This window comes from Lupinus angustifolius, chromosome LG04 (genome assembly GCF_001865875.1).
Source record: "Lupinus angustifolius cultivar Tanjil chromosome LG04, LupAngTanjil_v1.0, whole genome shotgun sequence".
Taxonomy (NCBI): Eukaryota; Viridiplantae; Streptophyta; class Magnoliopsida; order Fabales; family Fabaceae; genus Lupinus; species Lupinus angustifolius.
In genome coordinates, this window is record NC_032012.1 from 25,157,113 (window position 1) to 25,183,842 (window position 26,730).

The window sequence follows — 26,730 nt, forward strand, 5'->3', positions numbered from 1 at the left end:
TTACAAGGAGAAGAAGCATTAATAGTTTTCTACATAACCTTTGTTTGATAATTTGAAGCCACATTTTAAGGCATGGAGTACAAAACAAAAGGCCTATGTAGGCTTTGAACTAACCAGTAACATTCCCAATACATAGCGCTCTCTTACATTAGAAAATAGTAATACAGGAAGAAGTTGAGGCCCTTGAGGGTTTCACACAAAAGAAAGCTGAAAGCAATGAACAATAAGTCTAGAAACCCTCATGGGAAATGATACTAGAAGTGATATTATATCAGTCCCCACTTGCACAGCCCTTGCAACCACAATGAACACACTCTATCACCTTCTCCTCCCTCAGTTGCTTGGGGACTCTGCAAACACATGTCGTAGCAAAGTTGTGATCGCGTGGCTGCATGCACCTTAGGCAGCATAGACGTTCATAACCAGGCTGCAATCCAAACAAAAATGTAATAATTTAAGTATTCAAATCCATAAAAGCGCATATGGTGTACAAATGAGAATATACATTGGAATGAAAGCATCCTTTACATAAATATAAGGGTCAAAATTCCACTATACTTTGAAGTCACTCTATACACTAATGGTTATCAGAAATAAAATCATACATCAAAGGCTTTCTCTACTGTCCAAACCGAATGACTTTACCATAGAGTAACCATATACATTACTGACACACCTAGCCTTCAAATATTTCTCCTTGATAAACCCATATAAAACCCAAAAGGTTATTCTATGGTAAAGTCCTTCAGTTTGGACAGTAGCACTATGATTAAGACAAATGAAATGAATCCATGCAGATTCAAAGATACTACTCTTTCTCTTAATAAGCAATAATGTAAGGATTTATAACATTAGTCCTTTGCTTTAAGGGTTTTGCTATCTTTGATTTGCAACAGGTTGTGAAGCCTTACTATAACACTTAGTTTTGCCTCTTTTTTCATTTTTTGGAAGTTGGACTTTAAGACCTTACCAGTTATGAAGCATTTATTTAATTTTTAGTCACAAAAGGATTTCCTATCCTCCTCCTAGTTGTGCTTCACTTTTCTCTGTGATTAAATTTTGTGTGATAATAAAAAACACGTTTAGAAATAGAATAAATAAATCAGTAAGTACCTTCTTCCATTTTGCAATCAGATTGCGGTCAGCATATCCTTGATCTAGACAGAATTCATACAATTCTTTAGAAATTTCCTTCCTCCTATGATAGAGGTCAAATATGTAGCGGCTCTTCTGGTGTGCAATCTTAAATATAGGCCATAATGTCTCGCACTTTCTTTTCCCATCATGTGGATCATTCTCAGCTGCCACATAAAGAATATAAAACTATCAATTTTATATGTTTAAGGAAGAGCATACTAAAGCTTGGTATAGGATTCATGACATAGAAAATCCATACCTTCCCTCATCTTTGCTTGAAGTTCACGGATTGTAGGCTCAATCAATTCCCAGCCCTCTGGATACTTAACACGGTTTGTCTTCACTTTTGGCATCTTTGAAACTGTCAATGGAAATTATAACATGTAAAGGTCAATTTCCACATTCTACCAAGCAATATGATAAGTATAGCACATCATGTTAGTAGATAATAAGCAAAATAATTTACAAAACAAGTTAAGGCTATTTATAGTTCTATCCTCGATAGTAACTCATCGGGGCAAAAACTGTGTTGCACATACAAGGATACATGGTAGGTGATACTGTTTTCCACATAGATTTCATTAACAAAAAATTCTCTCCACGCCATTATCTATATTACATCCTCTAATATATACAAACATCTTTGAACATGAGCAACATGATTAAAAAATACATATGATGTAATAACTAAGAAGAAGAGTATAATCAAATACCCATCTAAAACCAAATATTTCCCTTAAAACGGTAATCCGAAATTATAATACCTAAATACCCAAAACCGTTGAACCAGATTCTATGCCCTAAATTTTATTTTATAAAATCCAAATCCCCAAATATCATGTTTGTATTAACCGAATCATATATCAAGTATTTATCTAGCGTCGATTATCACAGAGCAAAGATGTGGTTTCGAATTCAAAAGAAAAAGAGAGAAACAGCGAGAGAACGAGGAACCTAAGTTGGACTTACCAGCGATTGAGCGACTCCGGATTCAAACCTTCCTCTTCTTTTCTTCTAACGAAGGAAGATAGAGATTTAACGAGATAAAGGAAAGTGAGAAAAGTAGAAGAAGATTTAGGGTTCTAGGGATAGAAGAGGAATAGAAAAATAATGGAAAAGATTCAAAACTATTGAAATTAAGATTGATTTCTCATTTTCGCTTAAATTATTCTTTATGGATCAATCGGGTTTCCGTTTTCTGGGCCAGGCCCAATTCCAATTTCCTGAACAAATCAGCGATTTTTGGTAACATATTTTTTCCGTTACATTTCAACCTACTTTTTTAGATTTGAATCTCATTTTTTATGTGACCTTATCAAATGTCCTTTTTTATTATTTATCACCCTTCACAATAATTTCTTTTCCAAAATTCCTCTATTCTTCTTCATATCAGAGATAAGCTTACTATGATTTTCAAAAAGGGGAATTTATACCCATTAAAACATTTAATGAAACACATGGGTTAATCAAGACCTAAAGTTAACCCATGATCTATCTATTGTTCATAGGTTGTGGGTTACACACTTAAATGGTTGGTTTCATGGAACTAAGGGGGTTGGGAAAGTCTTGTATAGAAAAATACAATCTCCCTTTCAAATCTTAAAAAAGAATAAGATTTCTTGCAAAAACATAAAAATGATTAATCAAAGGAAATCGATATGACCTAAGATAGTCCAAGTACTCCAATATAAGTATCTTAGGACACTTAAGGTGAGTTCGAAATATATAGCGCATATTATATAACAGAAAATAAAGCCGCTAATACAATTGGTATTCATTCAACATTGAATAAAGTGAATTAAATTTAAATCAAAGACAACCTTGTGGTTAAAGATCTCCACATAAAACAAACCATAAACCTTGTTTATGGTGGATTGTGAATATTATTGGTGGCAAACTCCATTTGAAAAAATGTAACATTAGCCTATATGTCCAGAAAAGAGTATAATTCCAAAAATGATATATACTTATTAGTGAGGGAATAGTAGTTGTTAAACTTCATACAATAATACAAGAGCACTATATTTGCATATTATTAAACATTATTCTATTCTGAATGTTTTAGTGGCAAAAAAATGCAGCAACCTAAACAATACTTTGCCATATATAATGCAAAAAGGGCAACTTAAAACATCATCATCTATACATTCTGAAGTTCAGAAAGTACAATGCTAAAGTTAGCATCTGCCATAAACATGATTAAGCCTAGGAACAAGCACCTTAGATAAGCAAGTGGTACAAATATGGACACTATCACAAGTCATTATATAATGTTCTGAAAATACCTCATACAAGAGTGCAACAGAAAACAAAAATATGAAGCTGTTCTTACAGTCAGGATATATGGAACCTAAGATTATCACACCTAGCCAAGATATTGGCTCAAAAAACCGATACTTCGGATCAGCTTCAATCTGTTAAGGATGCATTTATGGTGGGAACCTTCGTTTCCTCGGACCTGTAAATTCATTGACAATCATCAAATTCATAAGTGATACAATAAGTACAAATCTAAAATGATGATCCTAATGAACATAACATACTGTGCAAGAGTACATTGAGGTGATTAACAAAGCCTTTGACAGCAAATTGAACAGATAAGTTCAAGCAGAGTTCACATCAGCCAGGGTTTTCTTGAAGCCTTCCCACATCAAAGCATAGATTGCTTCAGTCGAAAGGGCTTCATCATAGTCCTTGGTGGCCTCGTTGATGGTCAACATAACTCTTCTTGCTTCTTCCACCCAGACGCCAGCAGTTTCCAATAGCTTCTTCTTCTCTCCCTCGTGTTTGACAAGGCAGGCATGGATCTTTTCTCTCTGGGTCTTCATTTCAATGAGCTTTTGTTCATAGTTAGCAATTTGCTTGTCCAGAGAGGAGACCTCGACACTGCCTTTGTTGATGTTGGTATCAAGATCAATTCGACGAGTCTTACTTTTGACCAACAGCTTGGAATATTCCTCTTTATCTTTCAGTCTCTTTTCCTGAGACTCAATGGTACATCGAAGTGCTGGATACTGAACAGCTAGGTCTCCAAGTGATGTCTTCATAAGGATAGGCAATTGTCGAAGCGATGAAGGAAGGCTGGCAGAATGCTTGCTCAATTGGCCAATGAGAGAGTAGAGGCGCTCCTGGAGGCTCTTGTCAGTAGCTAACTGGTTGAGCGGACAAGAGATTGTCGACTCTAGGTATTCAAGGAGTTTGATCACTTTGCATTCTCTAGAGTCTTCTCCAGTGCAGGTAGATGACTTTGCAGACTTGGGGGAGTGTTTTTGGCTGCCTGAGAGTATGGTGTCCAGCTCTGCCAATGGATCATATCCAGGAACAATAGGATTTTCAGTTCTTTCTGAAGGGGAATGTGGAGCGAGGCCAGCAGCATCATCTGACAGAGCTTTGATAGTAGGCTCTAATTGAAGGGATTCATCCATAGCTGCATAAACCATGTCCAATAGAGGAGCTGGAGGAACCATACGCCCCTTTTTTATGGCAGTTTGGACAAGGGAGGCAGAAGATTTTTCAACAACTGGGTTGATCAAATCTCGCCTGGAAAGTTCAGCCTCCAATTGAAATAAAAGTTAGGCAAGCTTACATACAAAATGTACAAAAATATGAGAGTAGACTTTACCTCAGGAGCATGAATAGATTGTATGGCTTCAGCCTCAGCAACTTCGATATTGAGAGAGGAGTGGTTGAAAGCAGAGGGGGTGACGAAAGATTTACTTTCCTGGAACGAATATGTAGTCAAATTGTAAACAAGAATAGGAGACAAGAGAAGAAAATAAGACAATCGGTTACCTTTGAAGAAAGAACGGGCTGCTCAAAAGTTTCAACAACTGCCGCAGGGGTTTGAACCTTCTTCCCTTGCTAGCAAAAAGAAAATGGTTAGCCAAGAGAGAATAAATGTGTTTCTCACTGAGCACAAGTAATACCTCTTTCGAAGTTGAAAGTGCAACATCAGCATCTCGCAATGGATGCACATAAGGCTTGAAGCTCGCATTCACTAAACTTGCTTTCTCCATTTTTTTTAACCATGGTACTCATAGCAAGTACTGTCATTTTCTTCACCTGTTACCAAAGCAGGAATTGATGGAAAAAATTATATAAAATTCATCTCCATTTAACCAAAACAAAACAGAGTGATTTGAGATATTTATGTTAATTCACACATCAGTGAATTTTTCTAAATGCAGATTCGTTAACTTGTAATTAATAGGTTAGAACTTATAATACAATTACTAGAGAGAACTATTCATCATCTCTGTGGTTGGCAGAGGTGACAGGCAGCCTACAGATGGTGCTATAGCTTCAATTCTAACAAATATAAACAATTTGCAAAGTTCAGCGGATAGCAAGCAACGCTTGGATTTCAACAAATGTGGTTTGAAGATGCCAAATTGACAGATCCCCAACTCACCCAACTATCCTAGCAGGTTCAGTCCACATCATAGAAATTCTATTTTAGTTATAATCCAATATAACATCCCATTGAACGAAACTAACAAGAAAGTAGGGGATGCTATCTCAAAACAGTGAAGAAACATATAAACAACACAATTGAAAAATAAAACAAGGAGTAATCTAGTATACCTCCAATTTGTCCTTCGAAGACGTGTGATTTATTGGAAGTGTGCGAAACTCCTCTGTCAAACAGAAACACTCACCAACATTTTCAGGAGAGACAAAATCAAGTGCAACCATGATGCATGACTGCAAAACAAACATATATATGATGGATGTTAACATGTAGGATTATACAAGTAACCTTCATATAAAAACTAATCGAGCCCCAAGACATGAACCACTGGCAAGGGGTGTGGGTTCTTTTTAAGAAATCATTCTACAGGCAGGTGTCCAAATGAATCAGAAAGGTTCACTTCTTAAAAAGGCTATTTTTGCTAATGAAGGGCATATACTTAATCTGGGGAAATGATTACGTGACTTTGCATTGTGTAACTTTGGAGACTTCATATCCTACACGGAAATAGTTCTTTTATTTATTTAATTAATAAAAATATAAAATGAAGAGTGAGAAAGAATTACTTCCAAATTAGGTATGAAGTATTAGGAAATGATAGTTAGTGATAAGGTAGCTCTAGGCCAACAATATTGACTGAGAAGATTTATCTTGTTTGGAGTCAGTATGTTGGAGCAGTTCTCAAATCGAATAGAGTTGAACAGTTTGTGTTCACACCAAGAATTCCTGATCGTTTTCTCAATGAGGATGATCATATTAATCATCGTGTTAATTCAGTGTTTATGAGCTGGGAAGAACAAGATCAAATGACTGTCTCTTGGAATCTACACTCTCTTCCTAGAGATCTACAACCTCAGGTTGTAGGTTGCAAAAACTCTTGGCAGTTATGGCAAGAGATCAATGAGTATTGTCAAGCTTTGACGAAGGCAAGTGGGAGACAGCTACGACCGCAACTTCATTCAGTTGCCAAGGAATCGAGTTCGATATTGGAGTATTTCATGCCCGTCATGGCAATGGTTGATTCCTTCGTCTCAATTGGTTCACCAATTCACAAGCAAATCACATTGACTTCAATTTGGACGGCCCCTTGAAGAGTTTTAATTGGTGATTAATTCGATTGAAAGCCAAAATGGACTTCCCTCTGTAAATGCTCTTCAATCATTTCTTCTCATGTTTAAGGCCATCTCAAGAGGAATTGCACTAAGTCGATTTGTAATGCTATGCAGTAAATTTAGTTGCCAAATCTATGATTCAATCTCTAGTTTCAGTGACGTCGACAATGAAGTTTACTTTGATGAGTGTTGCTCCTCCACCGTCATTTTTGCATTTCTATTCGAATGCTATTGCCTCTCACTTTCACGATGGAGGTGGCTATCTTGGTGGCTTTCACGGTGGTTTACGTACTGCTCGAGGTCAAACATGTGGTGGAAGGTTTTCATAGGAGGCGGTTATTTTTGTGACTATTGTAACTGCTTTGGCCATGACGTGTTCTTTTACTACTATGCACCACCTGGTTTTGGGCAATAACCTACTTTCACCTATCCAGTTGTGTCTCGCCATTTTGGCAAGTCTAATGGTCAGTCTTTCTTCTACAACAAGTACTTTGCTCCACCTTATAATTTTGGACTTGTTCTTCATTCTTTTGTTCAACGTCGTGGTTTTGGATCTTTTGTTCCCTATCTCACTCTAGTCATCCTCATGCTATGACTGCTACCTTATCTGATGCTGAAGCCAAGCCTATTGCTCATATGTGAAACTCTAATTCTGGAGCAACTCAACATTTGACTTCAGATCCAAAACTTTTGCATGAGGCAGTTGAAAAATTCTAAGCTGATCAAATTTATGTGGGTGATGGTACTGGAATTTCAATTAAAAAATGTCATCATTCTAAAGTTTGTCTCTCCACTACTCCGAGCACTGTTTTGTCAAATCTCAGGCTTCTGATTACATCTTTATAAGAAAGACTAAGCTTTTCATGATCCTCGGTCTAATTCAGCTTCTGTGCACTCTTGTTCCAACTGCTAGAGTCCAATCTTCCTATTTTTCTAACATAGGACATGTAAATAGTTTGTATTTCATTAAGACTATAATTAGTTGCTCAAGTACTCAGTAGTCTAGTACATGTGCTCCTTATTTTCCTTGGCATTGTCAACTTGGACAAGCTCATGACATGGTAGTAAATCATGTACTGCATCATTGTAATATGCCTCATTCTAGTAAAACAGTACTAGACTTTTGTTCAGCCTGTTGTCTTGGAAAAGCTCAAAGGTGCATGCTAATGATTCCTCAAACGTGTATTCTAAACCTTTTGACTCATATTTAGATCTACGTGGTCCAACTTCAGTACATTCTGCTTTTGGTATCAAGTACTATTTTTCTATAGTAGACGCTTCTACTAGACACTTGGATTTCCTTTTTAAGCAAAAGTCAAATACCCTTCATTTGTTTCCGCATTTTCTCAAAAAATGTGAAAACTCAGTTTCATAATCTATTAAATCACTTCAAAGTGATGGGGTTGAGTTTAGGCCTTCCATCCTTATTTTCAATTCTTAGGGGTTGTATAGTGACAGTTGCACTCATACTCATCACTGAAATGGATGGTTGAGAGGAAGCACATGCATATAGTAGAAACATGATTGGCACTCCTTGCTCATGCTTGTCTTCCAATGAAATTCTAGGAAAATATCTTTCTCATTCTATTTGATAGACTTCCTTCTTCCGCCTTTATACAACAAATCTCCTCATAAACTTTTTTTGGTAAAGCTCCAGAGTACTTAACCTATAGTGTTTGGCTGCTCTTGTTTTCCCCATCTTGGGCCTTACAACAAACACAAGTTCGAGTTTAGATCCTCGAAGTGCACCTTTCTAGGCCATTCTTTTCCTCATGCCCCAACTCCTACTACTAGTTCAGTACCTAGTGTATCTTCAACTTCTATTTCTTCCCATGTTCAGCACTATACTCCTCCTTCTGGTAATTCTCCTTCTCATTTTCTATCTTTCTTATCTCAGTATCCTATTCTGTATGGTACTCGTCATGATTTCAATACTAGTGATACTGTGAAAACTGAAAAGTATAAACCAGAGAGCAAAGATAGACAGAACTAGAGAGAAGAGAATTTTTAATTGGATTATGTTATTCTCAATTGATTGAATGCTTACATAAGGGAAGCTAGATATTTATAGTAGTACCTAGATAGATGTTGTATGCACAGTTGCCAGCTCTTCTCTATCTAAACTAACTACCTACTTATATTCACTAATACACCCCATTGAAACTAAGGGTGGTTGTATAAGTAGGAAGAATAAAAAACTTTGACAAGTTTCCTAAAAGAAAGAAATCTTGATTTAGCCAATGGCTTATTTAGAAGTTAGAGCAATTGTTGTTTGAAACTCAGATGGTATATGCTTGACTTGCGGAACCAAGGATTGAATTTTGTCTCTGACAAAGAACAGATCCAATTCTATGTGTTTTGCTTTGTTGTGAAGCACATGATTATGTGTCATAGCCAGAGGTTGTCACCGAGGCGAGTCTTCTCCAACCTAGACTCAAACGTGAGAACAAACTGCTCCAAATCAATGGTTGATGGTGGTTCTACGTGACTCTCCACACTAGTAATAACTAGATGAAAATCCTCATTCAAATCATCCAGAATATAATGGATATGCTCGAAACCGAAATTGGAGCTATAATAGCAATTAGAGAATCAGTGAGCGGCTTGATACAAGAGAACAATTGTGAGATAGAAGTAGAGCCTTGAGAAATAGAACGAAGTTGCGAACGTATTTGATGGCTTCTTGTTTTCGTGTATGAATCATAAAAAGTGTGGATTTCTTCCCAAAGTTATCATGAGAACTTGCATCCAACAACTTGAGGTTGAAATGTTGAATGGACTTGGAAATCGAATTGAGTAACCACACAAAAATGGTTTGGTCTTGTTCATCTCAGCTCATAAAGCTAGGATTGACATGGTTAAGAAGACGGTCTTCCTCATTGAGGAATCTTGAAGGAATATTAGGTGCTCTAACAAACCTAAAGGCTCAATTAGACCTGAGAACTGCCTCATGAACTGTTGCCAGATGAGAAAATTCTTTTGTGAGCTTAGTTACTGGAAGAGGCGGAACAAATGATGTAGGCACTGCTTGAAGAGGCATAGAAAAAGCGAATGGTGGTGGTGAAGAACCAGAATCGGCTGGAGCAGGATCAGAACCGTTGGCTGTAGCAATGAAGGCGATTGATACTGTGTGAAAAGCATAAACCAGAAAGAAACGATAGACAGTACTAAAAAGAGAAGATAATTTGTAGTTGAATTATGTTATTCTCAATTAACTGAATGGTTACACGAGGGAAGCTTGATATTAAGAGGCTTTTGTGATACAAACTGGGCATTGTGATGATAGAAAATATACTTCAGGTGCTTGCTCATTTTTTCTAGGTCCTAACTTGATCACATGGTGGTCAAAGAAGTAAACTACAATCTCTAGATCCAACACAGAGCCTGAGTACAGAAACCTTGCTCTACTTGCTCAAGAGTTTCTACGGGTGCAATCTCTATTGACATACTTCAGTTTTCCTTCACTTCTCATCCTTTGTGATAATCTCAACACAGTGGCTCTAGCTCATAAACAACGCTTCATCAAAGGACAAAGCATATTGAATTGGATTGTTCTTTGTCAGAGACAGCTCAAAACAAGACCTTACAAATGAACACAACCAATTTTCAGACTGCAAATATTCTCACCAAGGCTCTTTCTCCTACAAGATTCTGTTTTATTAGAGACAAGCTTAGTGTCTTTGATTACACCACTTTGGCTAGTCACCCTGGGTTTCAGGGACAATATTAGGGAATGCTAGTTAGTGATAAGTTAGATGTAGGCTAGCTATGTTAGTTAGGCTAAGCTAACAGTTAAGTAAGTCTCGAGCTATAAATAGAGCTGCCTATCATTCTGTTAACTCTCCAGAAATAGAGAAGTTCAGTTTACTGTTTTCTATCCTCTCTCTCAAAGCAATTACGTTTACATGAAGTCACCAAAGTTAAACATTGTAAAGTCACTGAATCATAACCCCTTAATCTGAGGAAGTAAGACAAACTACTATGATAGCATGTTAGAATCAGCATACCTAAAAAACAATTCAAAAAATAAACCACAGCATTGATAATACTACCAGCATACAAAGCAAGAACATATCTACACTCAAGTTGAAATAAATCGACCATGTATGTTGATTTTACCTTAAGATTTCTGACTTGGTAAGGACAGCCCGCTGGAATTAAAACAGCATCTCCCAACTTCTGAATAAATGTCCAGGGCTCAATCCCTGCAAGAAAATACACAACTGTCATAATACAAGAGCAATTAGACCAGTTAAACAAACCCTCCCCAAGACAAAAACGAAAACTTTATAGACAATACTGACCATACTCCTCTTTTAGCTTCCTCTTATGCTCCAGCGTCAAATACATAGTCTGGTCATGGATGGGGTGAATAACCTACATTTCATAAGCATATGTCATTAACGAGTGAAGGACTACTAGATGATCAATACCAACAATAAAACTACAATGCATGAGATAAGCAATCATTCTATAGGAGCCAAGCAAAACTAATGGCCAGTTTAAAAGGAGTGTCCTGACAAATAGTGGAAACCTTTTACTAATTTACCTGCTTTACCGGACGGCAGTGGACATGCCTAAACTCTCTAAAATGCTTCTTTAGATATTCCTGCAATTTAGGTACATCCTGTCTTCGAAAAATATCCCAGAGAGCACCATCTGAAGCATCCTCCCCAACAGACATACTGTTTTCTTGCTTCATTTTGACTTTCTCATCGTCTTTCAACTCTGACCCATATGAAAGACCATCTACAGTAGAGGATGAACTACTAGGCACATTACTTTCTCCATCCTGATCATCTCGAAGTAGCTCCCTCTTGTCTTGCTCTAGGTGCTTTAGCTTCAACTTATCAATGGCAGTGAGATTTTTATGGCACAATTCCACATTAGCAATATGAGTCAACACATTTACCTAAAACAACCAGATTAAGATAAACAAGAAAATTACATATGAGATGATATCACCAATTGTAACAACATACCCATTTTAAATTATCAATTTCTCCAGCAAACATAATATCAAACGAGAGATTATGCATTGAAGAGAATGCACACTAAGTGACTAAGTACAAACTTATAGCATGAAATTGAAACCACAATCCAGTCAAAAGAAAATAAAAAGAGAAATGCAATGACTCAGACAAATGATTTATACATCATACAAACTATACAACTTCCAATTTTGTACACTAACAACAAAATAAACATTTCAGATAAACCAAAATAAATCCTCCAAAAAGACAAGCCATGTAATTAGAGTTAAGGCAATAAATCTTACTGCATCAGACATGCCACAGTGAAGCTTAGTCACAGAGTCACCACGTCCAAGCTCCTGACTAACTCCATAAGCAATACATGTCTTTGGCCCCATGTCTGCCTTTGGGTATAGAGCAGTGGGGTTAATAGCAGCAAGGTTAAGAGCACCTCTGAGAGGATCTGTATATCCTTTAAAGGGCAGGGAAGATATGAACTCGGCACAATGACGAGGTAAACGTTCCTCAATAAAATTAGACGGAGGCCAATCTTTCAATTTCAGTATCTGAGGCCAATTAAGCCAATCATAACGACCATTTGTATACCCAACAAAGAATTGATGGATATTGATCTCTTTCTGCTTGTAATCAACAGAATAACATGTTAATTAAAAGCGGCAAAGTATTGGTAATAAAAATTATTTACTTGAGTCTGATTTGGTGGGAGGGGGCACTGGAAAAACAATAATATTTCCATCCAAAATTCCTCTGACTTCAGCTACAAGCAGAGTATGCCTCAAAAGCAGGCAAACATACCAATATTATAATAGAAAGCAGAGGATGCAAGGGTTACAAGAAAATATCCATATTGTATAAGGAAAAATAGAAACAGGCAAGGACGACGAGCAGAAAGAAATTCAGATAATGTTTAACACAAGATGCTAACATACAGATTGAGACCCGATAGTGATAGGAAGCTGACAATAATAATGACACAACTTGATCAAGCAATACTCATACTATTGACAATGTTACAATAGAATAAACAGCATACTGCACACGTCTACTACTACAAAATTGTAACATAGACCAATTACACTCACTCAGAAAATGATCTCTATCATTGAACTATCAACAGTCAACAACAAAATTTATAATTAATATGTGCCCTGCAAATTCTCTCCTGGTGTGGGGCATTCAGTACTGATGTTTGCTATCTATTTGATAATTTGAGATTATCAAACGCTCAGTAACCTCCCTCAATCCAGGAAAGACAACATTATCAAACTCAAGAAATGTAGAATACTTGACACTATACAATTTTGTTTTCAGCAAACAAATTATTCTATTTTTGCCACATTCCAAGCAAAGTAGTTGCAGTAAAAAGAAATAGCAGACATTAAATAAATTAGAAATAAACTTCAAATTAATGAAGGCAAACAATTAATTACCCCTAAAATCCCCTTCAGTTAAACATTGAGATATTAAACCAACCTCGCACCAATCTAAGCAATCCAAGACCTTCACATCCAAATGTTGACCATGCTTGGTATTAGTAATTTGACGGAATGCACGCCACATCACTAGTGGCTCCCAGCTTAAACCTGATGTACATTCAAGCACATTGCTGACAATGACAGGCTCCCCTTTGTTCCAATGGCATTGAAAATGCTTTAAATCCACCGGTCGTAAATCCACAGCCCTAGGACAGTATAACCAGTTGTCGCTGGAAACTTCACGAGAAGCTGCCTTCCTTATATTATTTCTAACATCTGTGTTTCTACTGATCTTCAGACAAGAACACAAGTTGTCAGGAGTCTCAATTGCATTTTGAAGTGTATATGCTTTTGCTAGTTCTTCTGCTTTATATACTAACTCTGAAATAAAAGCCTGGCCAAATATGCTTTTCAATTCAAGAAAACCATGGCAGCATTCATCATTGATCTTTGGACAGGGAATACTACCATCACTTTCTGCATGCCACCCAGATCTTGACCATCCACGAATGTCAGGCTCAGCATCAGCAGGTGATTCATGTATCTCAGGCTCCTGCATCAGCATGCAATTCATGAATCTCAGGATTAGCACCAGCATGTAATTCATGAATCTCGGGCTTAGCATCAATACACATGCATTTCATTTTTACCTTTTCTTTTCCACCATGCAAATACTCGAGACTACATTTGATGAACCCCAACTCAACTGGATCTGCACCACCTAGAAGCTGCCCATCACGAAGCTCATGGCAACAGGTGAGACAAAGATGAAAAGAACATTTTCTACAGCTTCTGTGGTAATCAAATATTGATGTTTTGCAGTTGTCACTACAAAACAGCATTAAGTCAGAAACTAAATATTATGAGGATAACTGAAAAACCAAAAGAAATAAAAGAAATCTCAACCAGGAGACATGTTTCCTCCGTGAGTATTCTGCCTTTTGAATATTAAGCTCTGAGAGTGAGAGCCCTGCAGTGCAAATAACAAACACAAATTAAACAATGAAATAGATACAAGTATAACTAGTACCCAGTTGCAACAGGGCATGACATGGGATAATAATTCAAGATGTGGTACTATGGAGCATACAAGAAAAATAATTGAAGTAGGATGCCACGTAGGTAAGTAATCCAAACAAAAAAAGAAAAAAATTAATTTAAAATAAAGCATTACATCCAGGAAATACAAGCAAAGCAAACTATGTGAATAAGAGGAAAAAACATAGAAAAATGGGTTGCAACAATCATGCTTTTCAACAGCTAAAAGTATATCAGAGCTTATAAAACAGAAAATTATTTCGCTTTTGCAATCAGCCATCAAATGCAATGAGACCTGCAGCGTCATAGAGTCAGTTGCAAACAATCTTATAGTCGTGCTTCGCATAATGACTAAGCAAGATCTGAAAACACAAACACTAATCCAACTTAGCCATGCTCCAGCACCAAATTGATTTTTTACAGTGCAACGATCCAAAATCAGTGGCCTACCTTGTCTCTTAGCTTCTATCCCCAACTCAATCATCTGTTCTTCATTCAATCGTCTTACATATGGAATGAGACGTATCAGTACATACTTAGAGAGATTAGCTTCATTACCTTCATACCTCTTATCTGCCACATCTTTCTTCAATTTCTACAGTAAAACAAATGAGCTTGTTTCAAATGACAGACAACCACAGGAAAAACCAATCTGGAGAGGGTGGTAGGAGGCTGACCTTAATATGTGCATCCGACCGCATGCATGCTTTGCAATTGCAATTACCACGGCACACAGGGCATGCCTCAGCAACATCAGCATGTTTCCATTCAGGATACCTGATAGGAATGAGATTAATGTGAACCAGCCACAGGAAAAACAGAAAGGGAAGATTTGGAAGGTATATTCAAGAAGGCCACGTGTCAGTAAAGCATGAGAAGAGTTTCCTACTCACCCCACTCACAAGGAGTTGCAACTGCAAGAAACCGAAAGGAGAGTGCATGATAAATACAAGAGGAAAGAGGGAAAAATGGGGGGAAAGTTTGAGACTAGTTACACGGCTATAAGGCTTGGGCAAGAGGGTATTTCCTGTTGATTTCTAGTTTGCATTCTTTAATTTCAGCATCTGTTTCTAAAGTTCTGTACCTAAATTACTACCTTCTTTTCTATAAACTACTACTATTTCTATAATTCCAAACTCTGTTTCTATCATTTTGGTCCGACCTGCCGGATTCAAATTGGAGAGGAGTTGCAAACTAACTCATGGAAACCAGAAACCAAAGTCGATTAGATGGGGTGGACCAGCGGTTAAACATGGTGGAGACGAAGTTGACAGAGGTGGGTGACACGCTGGACGCGGTTGCACAAGGACAAACGCAGATTGAGAAAGAGTTACGAGATCAGGCCGAATTTCGCAAATATATTGCGGCACTGGTGCGTAGATTGGAGAAACAAACGGAGGAAACCAAATCTGCAGGTGGGGCTCACGGGGCTTCGTCGTCACAGGTTCTCGATGACAGTCATGGAGAGACAAAGGGGGTACATCAGAAGGCAGTAACCGCAACAACGATAGCAAATGCCTTAGACATGTTAATGTCGGGAGCAAAGAGGGTGGAATTACCGGTGTTTGATGGAGACGACCCCAGGGGATGGATCACATGGGCAGAATTGTATTTCAGAATTAATAAAACTCCCGAGACAGCAAAGATACCTCTCACCCAGGTGAACATGGAGGGTCCGGCGATACATTGGTTTACCATTCTCACAGAGATACATCCGAATTTGAGTTGGGAGATGTTTAAAGATGAACTGATGGACCGATTCAGTGGACTGGAGACACAGAATCCGTATGAGGAGTTGGCATCTTTAAGACAGAGGGAAACTGTGCAAGAATATGTGGAAGAATTCGAATATTTGGCTTCCTTGGTCCCTCGGCAACCAGAACAGCAGTATGTGGGATATTTTCTACATGGCTTGAAGGACGACATCAAGAACTGGGTTAGAATTCATGATCCAGGAACGCGTTTACAAGTCATGAAACTGGCACGCAATGTGGAGTTAGCCATGAAGAAAGGAATTGGACCTCCGACTCGCACAAATTTTCAGCGCCCCTTGACTTTTTCTCAACCTCGCTATGGACAAGGGCAGTCAGTTGGGAATCGTAGCAACATGGACAGTTTGGTCTCTACTAGAGCAGAAAGAAAAGGAGAGGCACCCAAAAATCATTTTATGCCTACCGGGGGAAGAAGAGTCAGACATCTATCAACCCAAGAATGGGAAGAACGTAGAAAGAAGGGATTGTGTTTTCGATGCGGGTTACAATATAATCCTCTTCACAAGTGTGCTGACCCAAAATTACGTATAGTGGTTTTGGGAGAAGATGAAGAAATGGAAGAAGAAATGGCAAGGGCAAAGGAGGTTAAATCGGAGGATGAGGGCAGAATCAATGAAGGAGAATGTCAGGTGTTGGAAAACATGAGCTACAGAAAATCTATCCACCATGAAGGTAGAAGGAATGGTAGAAGGAGTCCCTATATTGATGTTGTTAGACAGTGGTGCAACCCATAATTTTGTATCCCCGAAATTGGTGAAGTTGTTGGTATTGTGGATGGAGGAAACAAGAAAAGTGAGAGTCAAGCTAGGAGATGGACACAAGATAATGTCTCAGGGGGTGTGTCAAAATTTCAGAATTGGAATTGGGAACTACACTTGTATAATTAATGCTCACGTACTCGAGTTAGGAGGATTGGATGTGATTTTGGGTATAGCTTGGTTGAGGACCTTGGGTGAAGTGAGGATTAATTGGAAGGAAATGACAATGAGATTCCACGAAAATGGAAGGGAGTTCTCATTACAAGGGACCGTGGGCTCACACCCTTTGGCATCTTCTTTGCAACGGTTGAAGGGTACTATTTTTCAGAAGGACCACTCCTCACACAGGTTGCACACTATGGAAAAATTATTGTGTCAGCAAATCACATCCCTAGCAACACGGGAAAAGGAACAACTACAGCAAGTGTTGGATCAATGGCCAGAGGTTTTCCACACTCCTAAAGGGTTACCTCCACAAAGACCATTTGATCATGCCATCAACTTGGTACCAGGACAAAGACCCGTGACGGTAAGACCGTATCGGTATTCCCATTTTCAGAAGAATGAGATTGAGAATCAAGTGCAGGATCTCCTCAAATTGGGGTTCATCAGGATGAGCATTAGTGCATACTCCAGCCCTGTTTTGTTGGTGAAAAAGAAAGACAATTCTTGGAGAATGTGTGTAGATTATCGAGCTCTCAACAAGGCTACCATACCGGACAAATTCCCTATACCTGTGGTTGAGGAATTGTTGGATGAGTTACATGGAGCAACATATTTCACCAAGTTGGATCTCAAGTCAGGCTACCACCACCACCAGATCCGAATGCAAGAAAGAGACATAGAAAAGGCTGCTTTTCGTACTCATAGCGGACATTACGAGTACTTGGTCATCCCTTTTGGCCTTTCCAATGCACCGGCTACCTTTCAGGCTACCATGAACGAAACATTTAGATATCTACTCCGTAAGTATGTCCTTATTTTTTTTGATGACATACTCATCTATAGTACTACTTGGAATTCTCATCTATCACATCTAGCAACTGTTATGAAAATTTTGCATGAAAATCAATTTTACGTTAACAAGAAAAAGTGTCACTTTGCCACTAGAGAAGTAGAGTACCTGGGCCACATAATTTCTCATGCAGGTGTTGCTATGGATCCTTCAAAGATCCAAGCAGTTTTGGATTGGCCTATTCCTACCAATGTCAAAGGTGTTAGGGGATTCCTTGGACTCACGGGGTACTACCGCAAATTCATCAAGAGTTATGGGAAGGTAGCCCAACCACTCACGGCATTAACCAAGAAGGATGGGTTTAAATGGAATGAGCAGGCATGAGGCATTCAATCAACTCAAGAAAGTCATGACTGAAGCACCGATTCTTTCCTTACCTGATTTCTCCAAACTATTCGAAGTGGAGTGTGATGCTTCCGGTCGTGGTATCGGGGCAGTGTTGATGCAAGAAAAACGACCAGTTGCATGTTTCAGTAAGGCTTTATCTGAAAAGAACCTCTCCAAGTCTAACTATGAGAAAGAGATCATGGCACTTGTCTTGGCCATTCAACATTGGAGGCCGTACTTGCTGGGACAAACCTTCGTGGTGTACTCCGACCATAAAAGCCTAAAATTTCTCTTGCAACAGCGTATCACTACGGCGGATCAGCAATGTTGGATAGCAAAGTTATTGGGATATCAGTTTGTGTAAAAAGATAAAGAAGAAATAGAGAAGAAGAAAAGACAGAATGTTAATTCTGTAATGTAATTTTATTGATTAGAAATAACCAAGAGAGTTCCTATTTAAAGGAACACAAAACAGAGATATTAGAAGGTGACTAACAACCCACCTTATATAACTAAAACTAAAAATCAGTTACTGTAAAAACCAGTAACAGAAAACAAATCTCTAACTGTGAAAACAGTTAGAGCTAAACAAAAAAGGCACGTGTTGCAAATTGAATCACAGATTCAATTTGACACGTGTTCTCTAATATACCCCCCTGAAACCGAGGGTAGTTTGACCAAAGAAGCTAAGTCAACTACTCTGAGTTGTTTCCTCAAAATTAGAAACCTAGCAGTGGCCAATGGCTTGGTGAGTACATCTGCAGTCTGAAAATCAGATGGAATGTGCTTTACTTGAAGTGTTTTGGCCTGAATCTTGTCCCTGACAAAGAAGAGATCAAGTTCTATATGCTTGGTCCTGTTGTGAAGAACAGGATTATGAGCCATAGCTACTGTGCTCAAATTGTCACAGAGAATAAGAGGGACTTGATGAGGGACTTTTAATTCAGAAAACAGAGACTCCACCCAAACCAATTCTTGAGAAGCCAAGGCAAGACTTCTATATTCAGCTTCTGTGCTGGATCTAGAAATAGTTTGTTGTTTCTTTGACCACCAAGTAATGATATTAGGCCCAACATATAAGCAGGCTCCTGATATAGACTTTCTATCATCAGGATCAGTTGCCCAATCTGCATCACATAAAGCAGTGAGGCATATAGGAAGATTGGGGGCTGCAACAGGCTTAAGGTGAATGCCAAAGGTTGTAGTTCCTTGTAAGTACCTTAGGGTCCTTTTAACTGCAATCCAATGTTGCTCAAGGGGTTGACTCATGAATTGGCACACTTTGTTGACACTATAAGCTAGATCAGGTCTTGTTATTGTAGCATATTGAAGTGCTCCAACAACAGATCTGAATAGAGTAGGATTGTCAAATAGTTTGGAGTCCTGTTTAGAGAGTTTACAGGTGGTAGCCATAGGTGTAATACTGGGTTTAGCAGAGTCCATCTTTGCCTTTCTGAGGAGATCTTTGACATACTTTGTCTGAGATAAGAATAAGGACCCATTTGGCAAATGTCTTACCTTAATGCCTAGGAAGTAGTCTAGGTTTCCAAGGTTTTTGAGAGCAAATGTAGAGCTGAGGTTGTCAATTAGTTGAGAGATCTTGGAGCTGGATGAACCAGTGATAATAATGTCATCCACATAGACTAAGATGAAAGTTTGATGGGTACTTGTGATAGAAATGAATAATGAGTTGTCACATCTGCTGTTCTGAAAACCCAACTGAATTAAGGTACCTTTAAGTTGCTCAAACCACTGTCTAGGGGCTTGTTTGAGGCCATAGATGGCTTTGTGGAGTTTGCAGACCATAGTTTTGTCACCATTCTGAAAACCAGTGGGTTGAGTCATATATACCTCCTCATGAAGGACCCCATTCAGAAAATCATTATTTATGTCAAGTTGGTGAAGAGTCCAACCATGAGTAACAGCTAGGGTGAGAATGATTCGAATAGTGACAGGTTTGACTACAGGGGAGTATGTTTCATTGTAGTCAATTCCTTGTTGTTGATGGAAACCCTTAGCCACAAGCCTAGCTTTGTATTTGTTGAGGGAGCCATCAGGATTTTCTTTGATTCGAAAGACCCATTTGCACCCAATGGCCTTCTTATTTGATGGCAAAGGTACCAGAGACCAAGTTCCCAGATTGAGAAGGGCATTATACTCTTCTTGCATAGCACTGTTCCAGACAGGATCAAGTAATGCTTCTTTAGGGTTTGATGGTTCAATATGAACAAGAAATAAGCTGGAAAGATTGGGAATAATAGATTTGTTGATTCCAGCTTTGGACCTGGTAGTCATAGGGTGAGAAGAGGTTGGAATGGGAAGGGCAGGCAAGGAGGGTGAGGTAGAAACAGGGGAGGATGCAGAGGAGGTGGCAGAGGTGTTTGTTGAACTGCTACCTAGTGTGGGAGAAATAGGGTTAGGGGAGCCTGGGTTGGATAATGGCAATTGTGGTGTGGGGATATGTGGAGATGTATCAGGGGTGTGGGCTAAATGGTGAATTGTGGTGGAGGAGGTGTGGTCCTGATGTGAGGTTGAGGGTTCTGGTTCTGGTGTGGTTGGGTGTTTGTAGGGGAACATAGTTTCATTGAAGGTAACATCCTTGGAGATGTATAACCTGCCATCTTTGGACAGACATTTGTAGCCTTTGTGAAGAGATGAATAGCCCAAAAAGGTGCACTCAGTGGATCTGTAGTCAAGTTTGTGCTTGTTGTAGGGTCTAAGTAATGGAAAGCAAGCACACCCAAATATTCTCAGAGCAGTGTATTCAGGGTTAGTCCCAAATAAAAGAAAGAAAGGGGTTTTATGATGAAGAGTAGGGGAGGGTAATCTGTTTATTAGAAAAACTGCAGTAGTAAATGCATATTCCCAGAAAGATAAGGGTAAATTGGCATGGGCTAACATAGTCAATCCAGTTTCAACAATGTGCCTATGTTTTCGTTCTACTGTACACTGTTGGTGATGGGTGTGAGGGCAGGACAGACGATGATTGATGCCCAAACTGGATAGATAGGTGCTAAAAGGTCTGAATTCACCACCCCAATCAGTTTGAACAGCCTTGACTACTTTGTTAAACTGGGTATGTATTAATTTGAGAAACTGCTTGAAGATAGTGATGGTTTCAGATTTTTGTTTGAGGAGAAATATCTAAGTGTGTCTAGTTTTAGCATCCACAATGGACAAATAGTATTTGAACCCAGATTCAGATAAAATAGGTGCAGGACCCCCCAAGTCAAGATAAAGTAAATCAAAGGCATTCGAGTATGTACTAGTAGATTTAGAGGCATGAACTCTATGTGATTTGCCATAACAACAAGCATTGCAAAAGGTAGAATCTGCTTTGATTGACTGAGTAAGGTTACAGTTAGACAAAACAGTTTTTACAACAGAAGTATTTGCATGTCCTAGGCGACAATGCCACAAAAAGAAAGATGAATGAGACTTAGAACAAGAGCTAGCTAAAACAGTGGGTTGGTTCTTGGCAGCTGGACATGAGGTGGCTGCATAATTGGTTGATTTCTTGGGAAAGAGACTCTGGAATGCATATAAGCCCTCTGAGGTGAGAGACCCTTTGAGGAGGATTATGTTAGAACCCTGTGATTTGACAAAGCATTCATTAGGATGGAATTCAAAATAGCAAGCATTATCCTTGGCAAATTGTGAGACACTGATTAAATTTTTTGTTATTGTGGGAACTAGAAGTAAGTTTTGTAAAGAAAGGGAAAATTGAGAATTAATAGGAGAAATAAAAGAAGAAGTGCCACTGTAAGAGATAGGGGCTTTGGTTCCATTACCCATATATAAGTGTTCTGGGCCAAATTGCTCATTTGGATGATGGACAAGTGAAGGATCAGAGGTTATGTGATTCGTAGCTCCAGAGTCTGGAAACCAGAGAGGGTGTTTGGTATCCAAGTCATCAGTGGTTACATTCATTGCATATGGTTGGTTCCTGTTGTGAGTGTAATTGTGAGTTGGGTTAGTGGTATATGGGGGAAAAGGGTTTCTGGAATTGTAGTTTGGTGGTGGATAGTAGGAGGGGTAAGGGGCAGGGGTGTAGGTAGGATTGTATCCAGGGAATTGATTTATAGGTCTGAAGGAGTGTGTAGGTAGGTCAGGTCTTGAGTTCCTTAGGTAAGATGGAGGAGGTGGTGTGGGTGAGTATTGAGATGGATAAGGGTGATAGGGATATGTACTTGGTGAGTCATGACTGGCATAGTAGCACCAGGAAATGTCATGACCTTGACGGTTGCAGTAGGTGCAAAAGAAGGAGCTAACAAACCTCCCTGAAGGTCTGGTTCCTCTACTGAATTTTCCATTTCTTCTCCCAAAACGAGCACCCCGTGGTCCATTGCTGAAGGTAGGTGGTATGGAGTCATATATGTTGTGAGAGGGAGACCTTGGTTGATTGTAAGTAGGAGGAAAGTGGCCAGGATTAGAAACAGAATTAGGAGATTGATTTGAAGATGTAGCAGTGGCTATGTTGGCAGATAAGGCATCAGAAATTGCCTTGTTCTTGTTCTTGAGAAGTCTTGATTCAAACGTGAGTAAGAACTACTCAAGATCATTGATGGATGGAGGTTCAATTTGACTTTCAACTGCAGTGATTACAGGCTGAAATTCTTCTCCAAGACCATCAAGAATGCAGTCTATGTGTTCAGTTATGGAGATAGGAGTGCCTATAGAGGCTAGAGAATCTGAAATGACCTTGATTCTGGAAATATAGTCAGAAATGGTGTGAGGTCCTTGAGATATGGTACGAAGTTGGGCTCTAAGTTGTCTGCTTCTGGCTTTAGTGTGAGCATTGCAGAAGGCATGGAGTTCATCCCAGATTTGATTGGAGGAGGTGCAGCCAATGACACGAGGTTGCAGAGATTCTGAAATGGAGTTGAGAATCCAAGAGAAGACGGTTTGGTCTTGTTCTTCCCAACTAAGGAAGCTTGGATTGATGTGGTGATGAGTTCTGTCATATTCTGAGAGAAATCTGGGGGGAATTTTTGTGGGTTGAATGAATCTGATTGCTCTGTTGGATTTGAGGACAGCAATCATGAATTGACTCCAGGTGAGATAGTTCTTTTCACTGAGCTTAGTTTGAGGGATAGGAAGAGAAAGAGAGGGAGAGAGAGCCCTAATGGGAGGGGCAGAAGCGTTTGATGGAGGAGAGGAGGGATCAGTGGCAGTGGCCATTAAGGCTATTGATACCATGTAAAAAGATAAAGAAGAAATAGAGAAGAAGAAAAGACAGAATGTTAATTCTGTAATGTAATTTTATTGATTAGAAATAACCAAGAGAGTTCCTATTTAAAGGAACACAAAACAGAGATATTAGAAGGTGACTAACAACCCACCTTATATAACTAAAACTAAAAATCAGTTACTGTAAAAACCAGTAACAGAAAACAAATCTCTAACTGTGAAAACAGTTAGAGCTAAACAAAAAAGGCATGTGTTGCAAATTGAATCACAGATTCAATTTGACACGTGTTCTCTAATAGTTTGATATCAAGTATAAGTCAGGCAATGAGAATACAGCAGCAGATGCTTTGTCACGCAGAGAAGGAGAGTCCAACCTTTCTTACATTAATTCTACACCGTTATGGAGGGAAGGACAGGATATGTTAGAAGGCATCCAACATGATACTTATTTGAATCAAATAAGATCTTGCATCCAGCAAGGACTCAACACAAAAAGAGGCTTCACGGTGGATCACAACATACTCCGGTACAAGGGCAGATTGGTATTGTCTGCGAGCTCCCCGTGGATTCCCAAATTATTACAGGAATTTCATAGCATTCCTCAAGGGGGACATTCGGGGTACTATCGCACATATCGTAAATTGGCGGAAAATATTTATTGGGTGGGAATGAAAAAAACTGTACAAGAATTTGTGAAGGCATGTGATACTTGTCAGCGTTACAAATCCTCCAATTTGTCCCCTGCCGGCTTGCTTCAACCGTTGCAAATTCCAGAACAGATCTGGGAGGACATTTCACTCGATTTTATTTCGGGGTTGCCTAAATCAAGGGGTTTTGAAGTGATTTTCGTGGTGGTAGATCGTCTCTCCAAATATGCACATTTCATACTCATGAAACACCCTTACACGGCTCAAGGGGTGGCCGAAGCATTCATGAAGGAGATCGCTAAACTACACGGAATCCCCAAATCCATTGTCAGTGATAGAGACCCCATCTTCATTAGCCACTTCTGGACCGAATTGTTCAAGCTCTATGGCACCAAACTTTGTTTGAGTTCGTCTTATCATCCACAAACTGACGGCCAAACGGAGGTAACTAACAGATACCTAGAATCTTATTTACGTTGCTTTGCAGGAGAACAACCAAAAACTTGGTCCCATTGGCTTCCTTGGGCTGAACTATGCTACAATACTACATGGCATGTGTCTATCAACACTACCCCTTTTGAGGTGGTCTATGGTCGGAAGCCGCCCACTATTCTCGGTTATTTACCTAGCGAGATTAGAGTGGCATCGGTTGCTTATGCTCTAGAGGAAAGAGATGAAGCCCTCAAACAACTAAGGTTTCACTTGCACCGTGCACAACAAGGCATGAAGAATCAGGCCGACAAACACCGCCAAGACGTCCAATTTCAGGCAGGAGATTCGGTCTATCTGAAGCTACGACCACACAAGCAAAATTCTCTAGCCAAGAGAATAAATCAAAAATTAGCCGCACGTTTCTATGGTCCATTCACAGTGGAGCGTCGCGTTGGTTCGGTAGCATACCAGTTGTCTTTACCTCCCTCCTCCAAGCTTCACCCGGTATTCCATGTATCCCAATTAAAAAAGGTGGCTGCCAATCACCCCATTGAGCCACATTTACCCCCGGGCATGGGGGAAGACACAGGAATTCCGTTGGAACCAGAATTCATCCTAGCTACTAGAACTCAATCACAACACGGAGCTCAAACAAAGCAGTGGTTGATTAAATGGAAGGGTCAATCAACCGCCGAAGCTACTTGGGAAGAGGCACTCATTATTCAACACCAATTTCCTTCATTCAGTCTTGAGGACAAGACTGATTTTCAAGAAGGCCCGAATGATAGGAATGAGATTAATGTGGACCAGCCACAGGAAAAACAGAAAGGGAAGATTTGGAAGGTATATTCAAGAAGGCCACGTGTCAGTAAAGCATGAGAAGAGTTTCCTACTCACCCCACTCACAAGGAGTTGCAACTGCAAGAAACCGAAAGGATAGTGCATGATAAATACAAGAGGAAAGAGGGAAAAATGGGGGGAAAGTTTGAGACTAGTTACACAGCTATAAGGCTTGGGCAAGAGGGTATTTCCTCTTGATTTCTAGTTTGCATTCTTTAATTTCAGCATCTGTTTCTAAAGTTCTGTACCTAAATTACTACCTTCTTTTCTATAAACTACTACTATTTCTATAATTCCAAACTCTGTTTCTATCAATACCTTAGCACAACAGAGGGAAAAAACCAAGGAATGACAACATTAGTCAGGTCTTCATCATCTAAGTCTAAAATATAATCTTTTCAATAACTTTTCAGAATGTTGACCTTGCACATGGTTACATTTCTCTCATTTAGCATATGTATCAGGTACCGAATTTCTCGTACTAAATACCACTTACCGGTTCATCATAAAGGAAGTCTATAATGGTAATTTAAAAACAGATGAATCGCATAGTCTAGGGAACCCCGCACCAGAATCGGTAGTGAGTACCATATGTGATTTCTTGAGATTTTCCATTCAGATGACTAAAAGTATCTGTAAACAACCGATAATTGCATTCAATCATGGGCTTGTCATTCCATTTTTCTTCTTGTCGATATCTTCAAAAATGTTTAAAATCGCACAAAATAAAAATATGATGCATAGACCTATATCTGCAACTGGGATTGCCTTAAGGACAAGCATATTCAATCACATGAAAGGTGATATACATGGAAGAAAACTAAATAAAAAACTAGGAGAGAATCAAAATTATACCAACTTTTCAAGCAGAACAAGCAATATCTTTTGCGCTTACAACGTGTGCACCTCACAACCTCGCCTTTATCATTTCTCTGACATTGATGGCACATTAAGCATTTTTCTTCTGTAAACTGTTGATCAATAAACAGAAATAGCACCAAAATCTGAATCAGCAATACATATCCATGTCATAAATAAAGCCAAAATCAAACATTTAACTTAGATTTAAAAAATGAAAACAAAATCCTAAATGAGCAGAGAGATTTTCTTACTTTAACATTTCTCTTCATTTTTGGCATATCCTATTTATTACTGGGTCCAGGAACATTTCTTAAGCTACGTCTCTGAAAAGTGCTTTCTGAAGGGTTTTGAGATTCCTCATTAGCTTGATCTTCTGCCTTTGAATCAATAGCTTCATCTTTGTAAAGAGTTTTTCTTTTTCTGCCTTTGAATCAAAAAACTATCTTTTTTTCCTTCATGAATGGTTTCGACGGTGGGTGGCGGGTTCCGGTGCCAGTTGCTGCGGCGAGGCATGGTGGTTTAGTTTGTATCAAATGAGAAGTATGAATTTGGTGAGTAACAAACAATGGTGGAGTAACTGAACCATATACCTCACTTTGTTTCTTTTTTCATTTTTTCACTTTTGTCGCAACACTCAGTTTTTATCTAACTTTTCATATTC

At 38.9% G+C, this 26,730-nt stretch overlaps 2 protein-coding genes across 8 annotated transcripts; both read right to left on the minus strand.

The window, feature by feature from the left end:
* On the minus strand, positions 1–7,387 carry LOC109346544 (protein BUD31 homolog 2). Of its 2 annotated transcripts, none has more exons than XM_019586155.1 (4): positions 7,383–7,387; positions 1,397–1,498; positions 1,114–1,301; positions 1–427 (listed from the first exon to the last, which is right to left on the minus strand). In XM_019586155.1, exons 2-4 carry the CDS (start codon positions 1,488–1,490, stop codon positions 272–274), a joined length of 438 nt encoding a protein of 145 aa, XP_019441700.1. In that variant the 5' UTR covers positions 1,491–1,498; positions 7,383–7,387; the 3' UTR covers positions 1–271. The 2 variants fall into 2 exon arrangements, with proteins under 2 accessions (XP_019441700.1, XP_019441699.1); XM_019586154.1 differs by lacking the exon at positions 7,383–7,387 and adding an exon at positions 2,107–2,240.
* On the minus strand, positions 4,814–26,730 carry LOC109346541 (lysine-specific demethylase JMJ25-like). Of its 6 annotated transcripts, none has more exons than XM_019586148.1 (15): positions 26,321–26,730; positions 26,064–26,179; positions 14,905–15,004; positions 14,678–14,822; positions 14,096–14,159; positions 13,836–14,017; positions 13,188–13,744; positions 11,999–12,331; positions 11,270–11,632; positions 11,025–11,073; positions 10,840–10,925; positions 5,722–5,841; positions 5,064–5,199; positions 4,930–4,998; positions 4,814–4,858 (listed from the first exon to the last, which is right to left on the minus strand). In XM_019586148.1, the coding sequence occupies exons 1-13, from the start codon at positions 26,345–26,347 to the stop codon at positions 5,089–5,091; spliced, it is 2,253 nt and encodes a 750-aa protein (XP_019441693.1). In that variant the 5' UTR covers positions 26,348–26,730; the 3' UTR covers positions 4,814–4,858; positions 4,930–4,998; positions 5,064–5,088. The 6 variants fall into 6 exon arrangements, with proteins under 6 accessions (XP_019441693.1, XP_019441689.1, XP_019441692.1 ...); XM_019586144.1 differs by having other exon boundaries at positions 10,840–10,943; positions 11,025–11,097; positions 26,321–26,729; XM_019586147.1 differs by having other exon boundaries at positions 11,025–11,097; positions 13,188–13,742; positions 13,840–14,017; positions 26,321–26,728.

Excerpts from the sequence above, each read along its gene's own strand:
- LOC109346544 (XM_019586155.1), bottom strand. The coding sequence starts at position 1,490 with ATGCCAAAAGTGAAGACAAACCGTGTTAAGTATCCAGAGGGCTGGGAA. Across the intron at positions 1,302-1,396 it reads TCAAGCAAAGATGAGGGAAG|CTGAGAATGATCCACATGAT; the intron begins GTATGGATTTTC and ends TTTATGTGGCAG. Across the intron at positions 428-1,113 it reads TGATTGCAAAATGGAAGAAG|CCTGGTTATGAACGTCTATG; the intron begins GTACTTACTGAT and ends TTTGGATTGCAG.
- LOC109346541 (XM_019586144.1), bottom strand. The coding sequence starts at position 26,347 with ATGCCAAAAATGAAGAGAAATGTTAAA. Across the intron at positions 13,745-13,835 it reads TGGTGGAAAAGAAAAGGTAA|AGGAGCCTGAGATACATGAA; the intron begins AAATGAAATGCA and ends GCATGCTGATGC. Across the intron at positions 5,200-5,721 it reads CTTCGAAGGACAAATTGGAG|GTGAAGAAAATGACAGTACT; the intron begins GTATACTAGATT and ends CTTTGGTAACAG.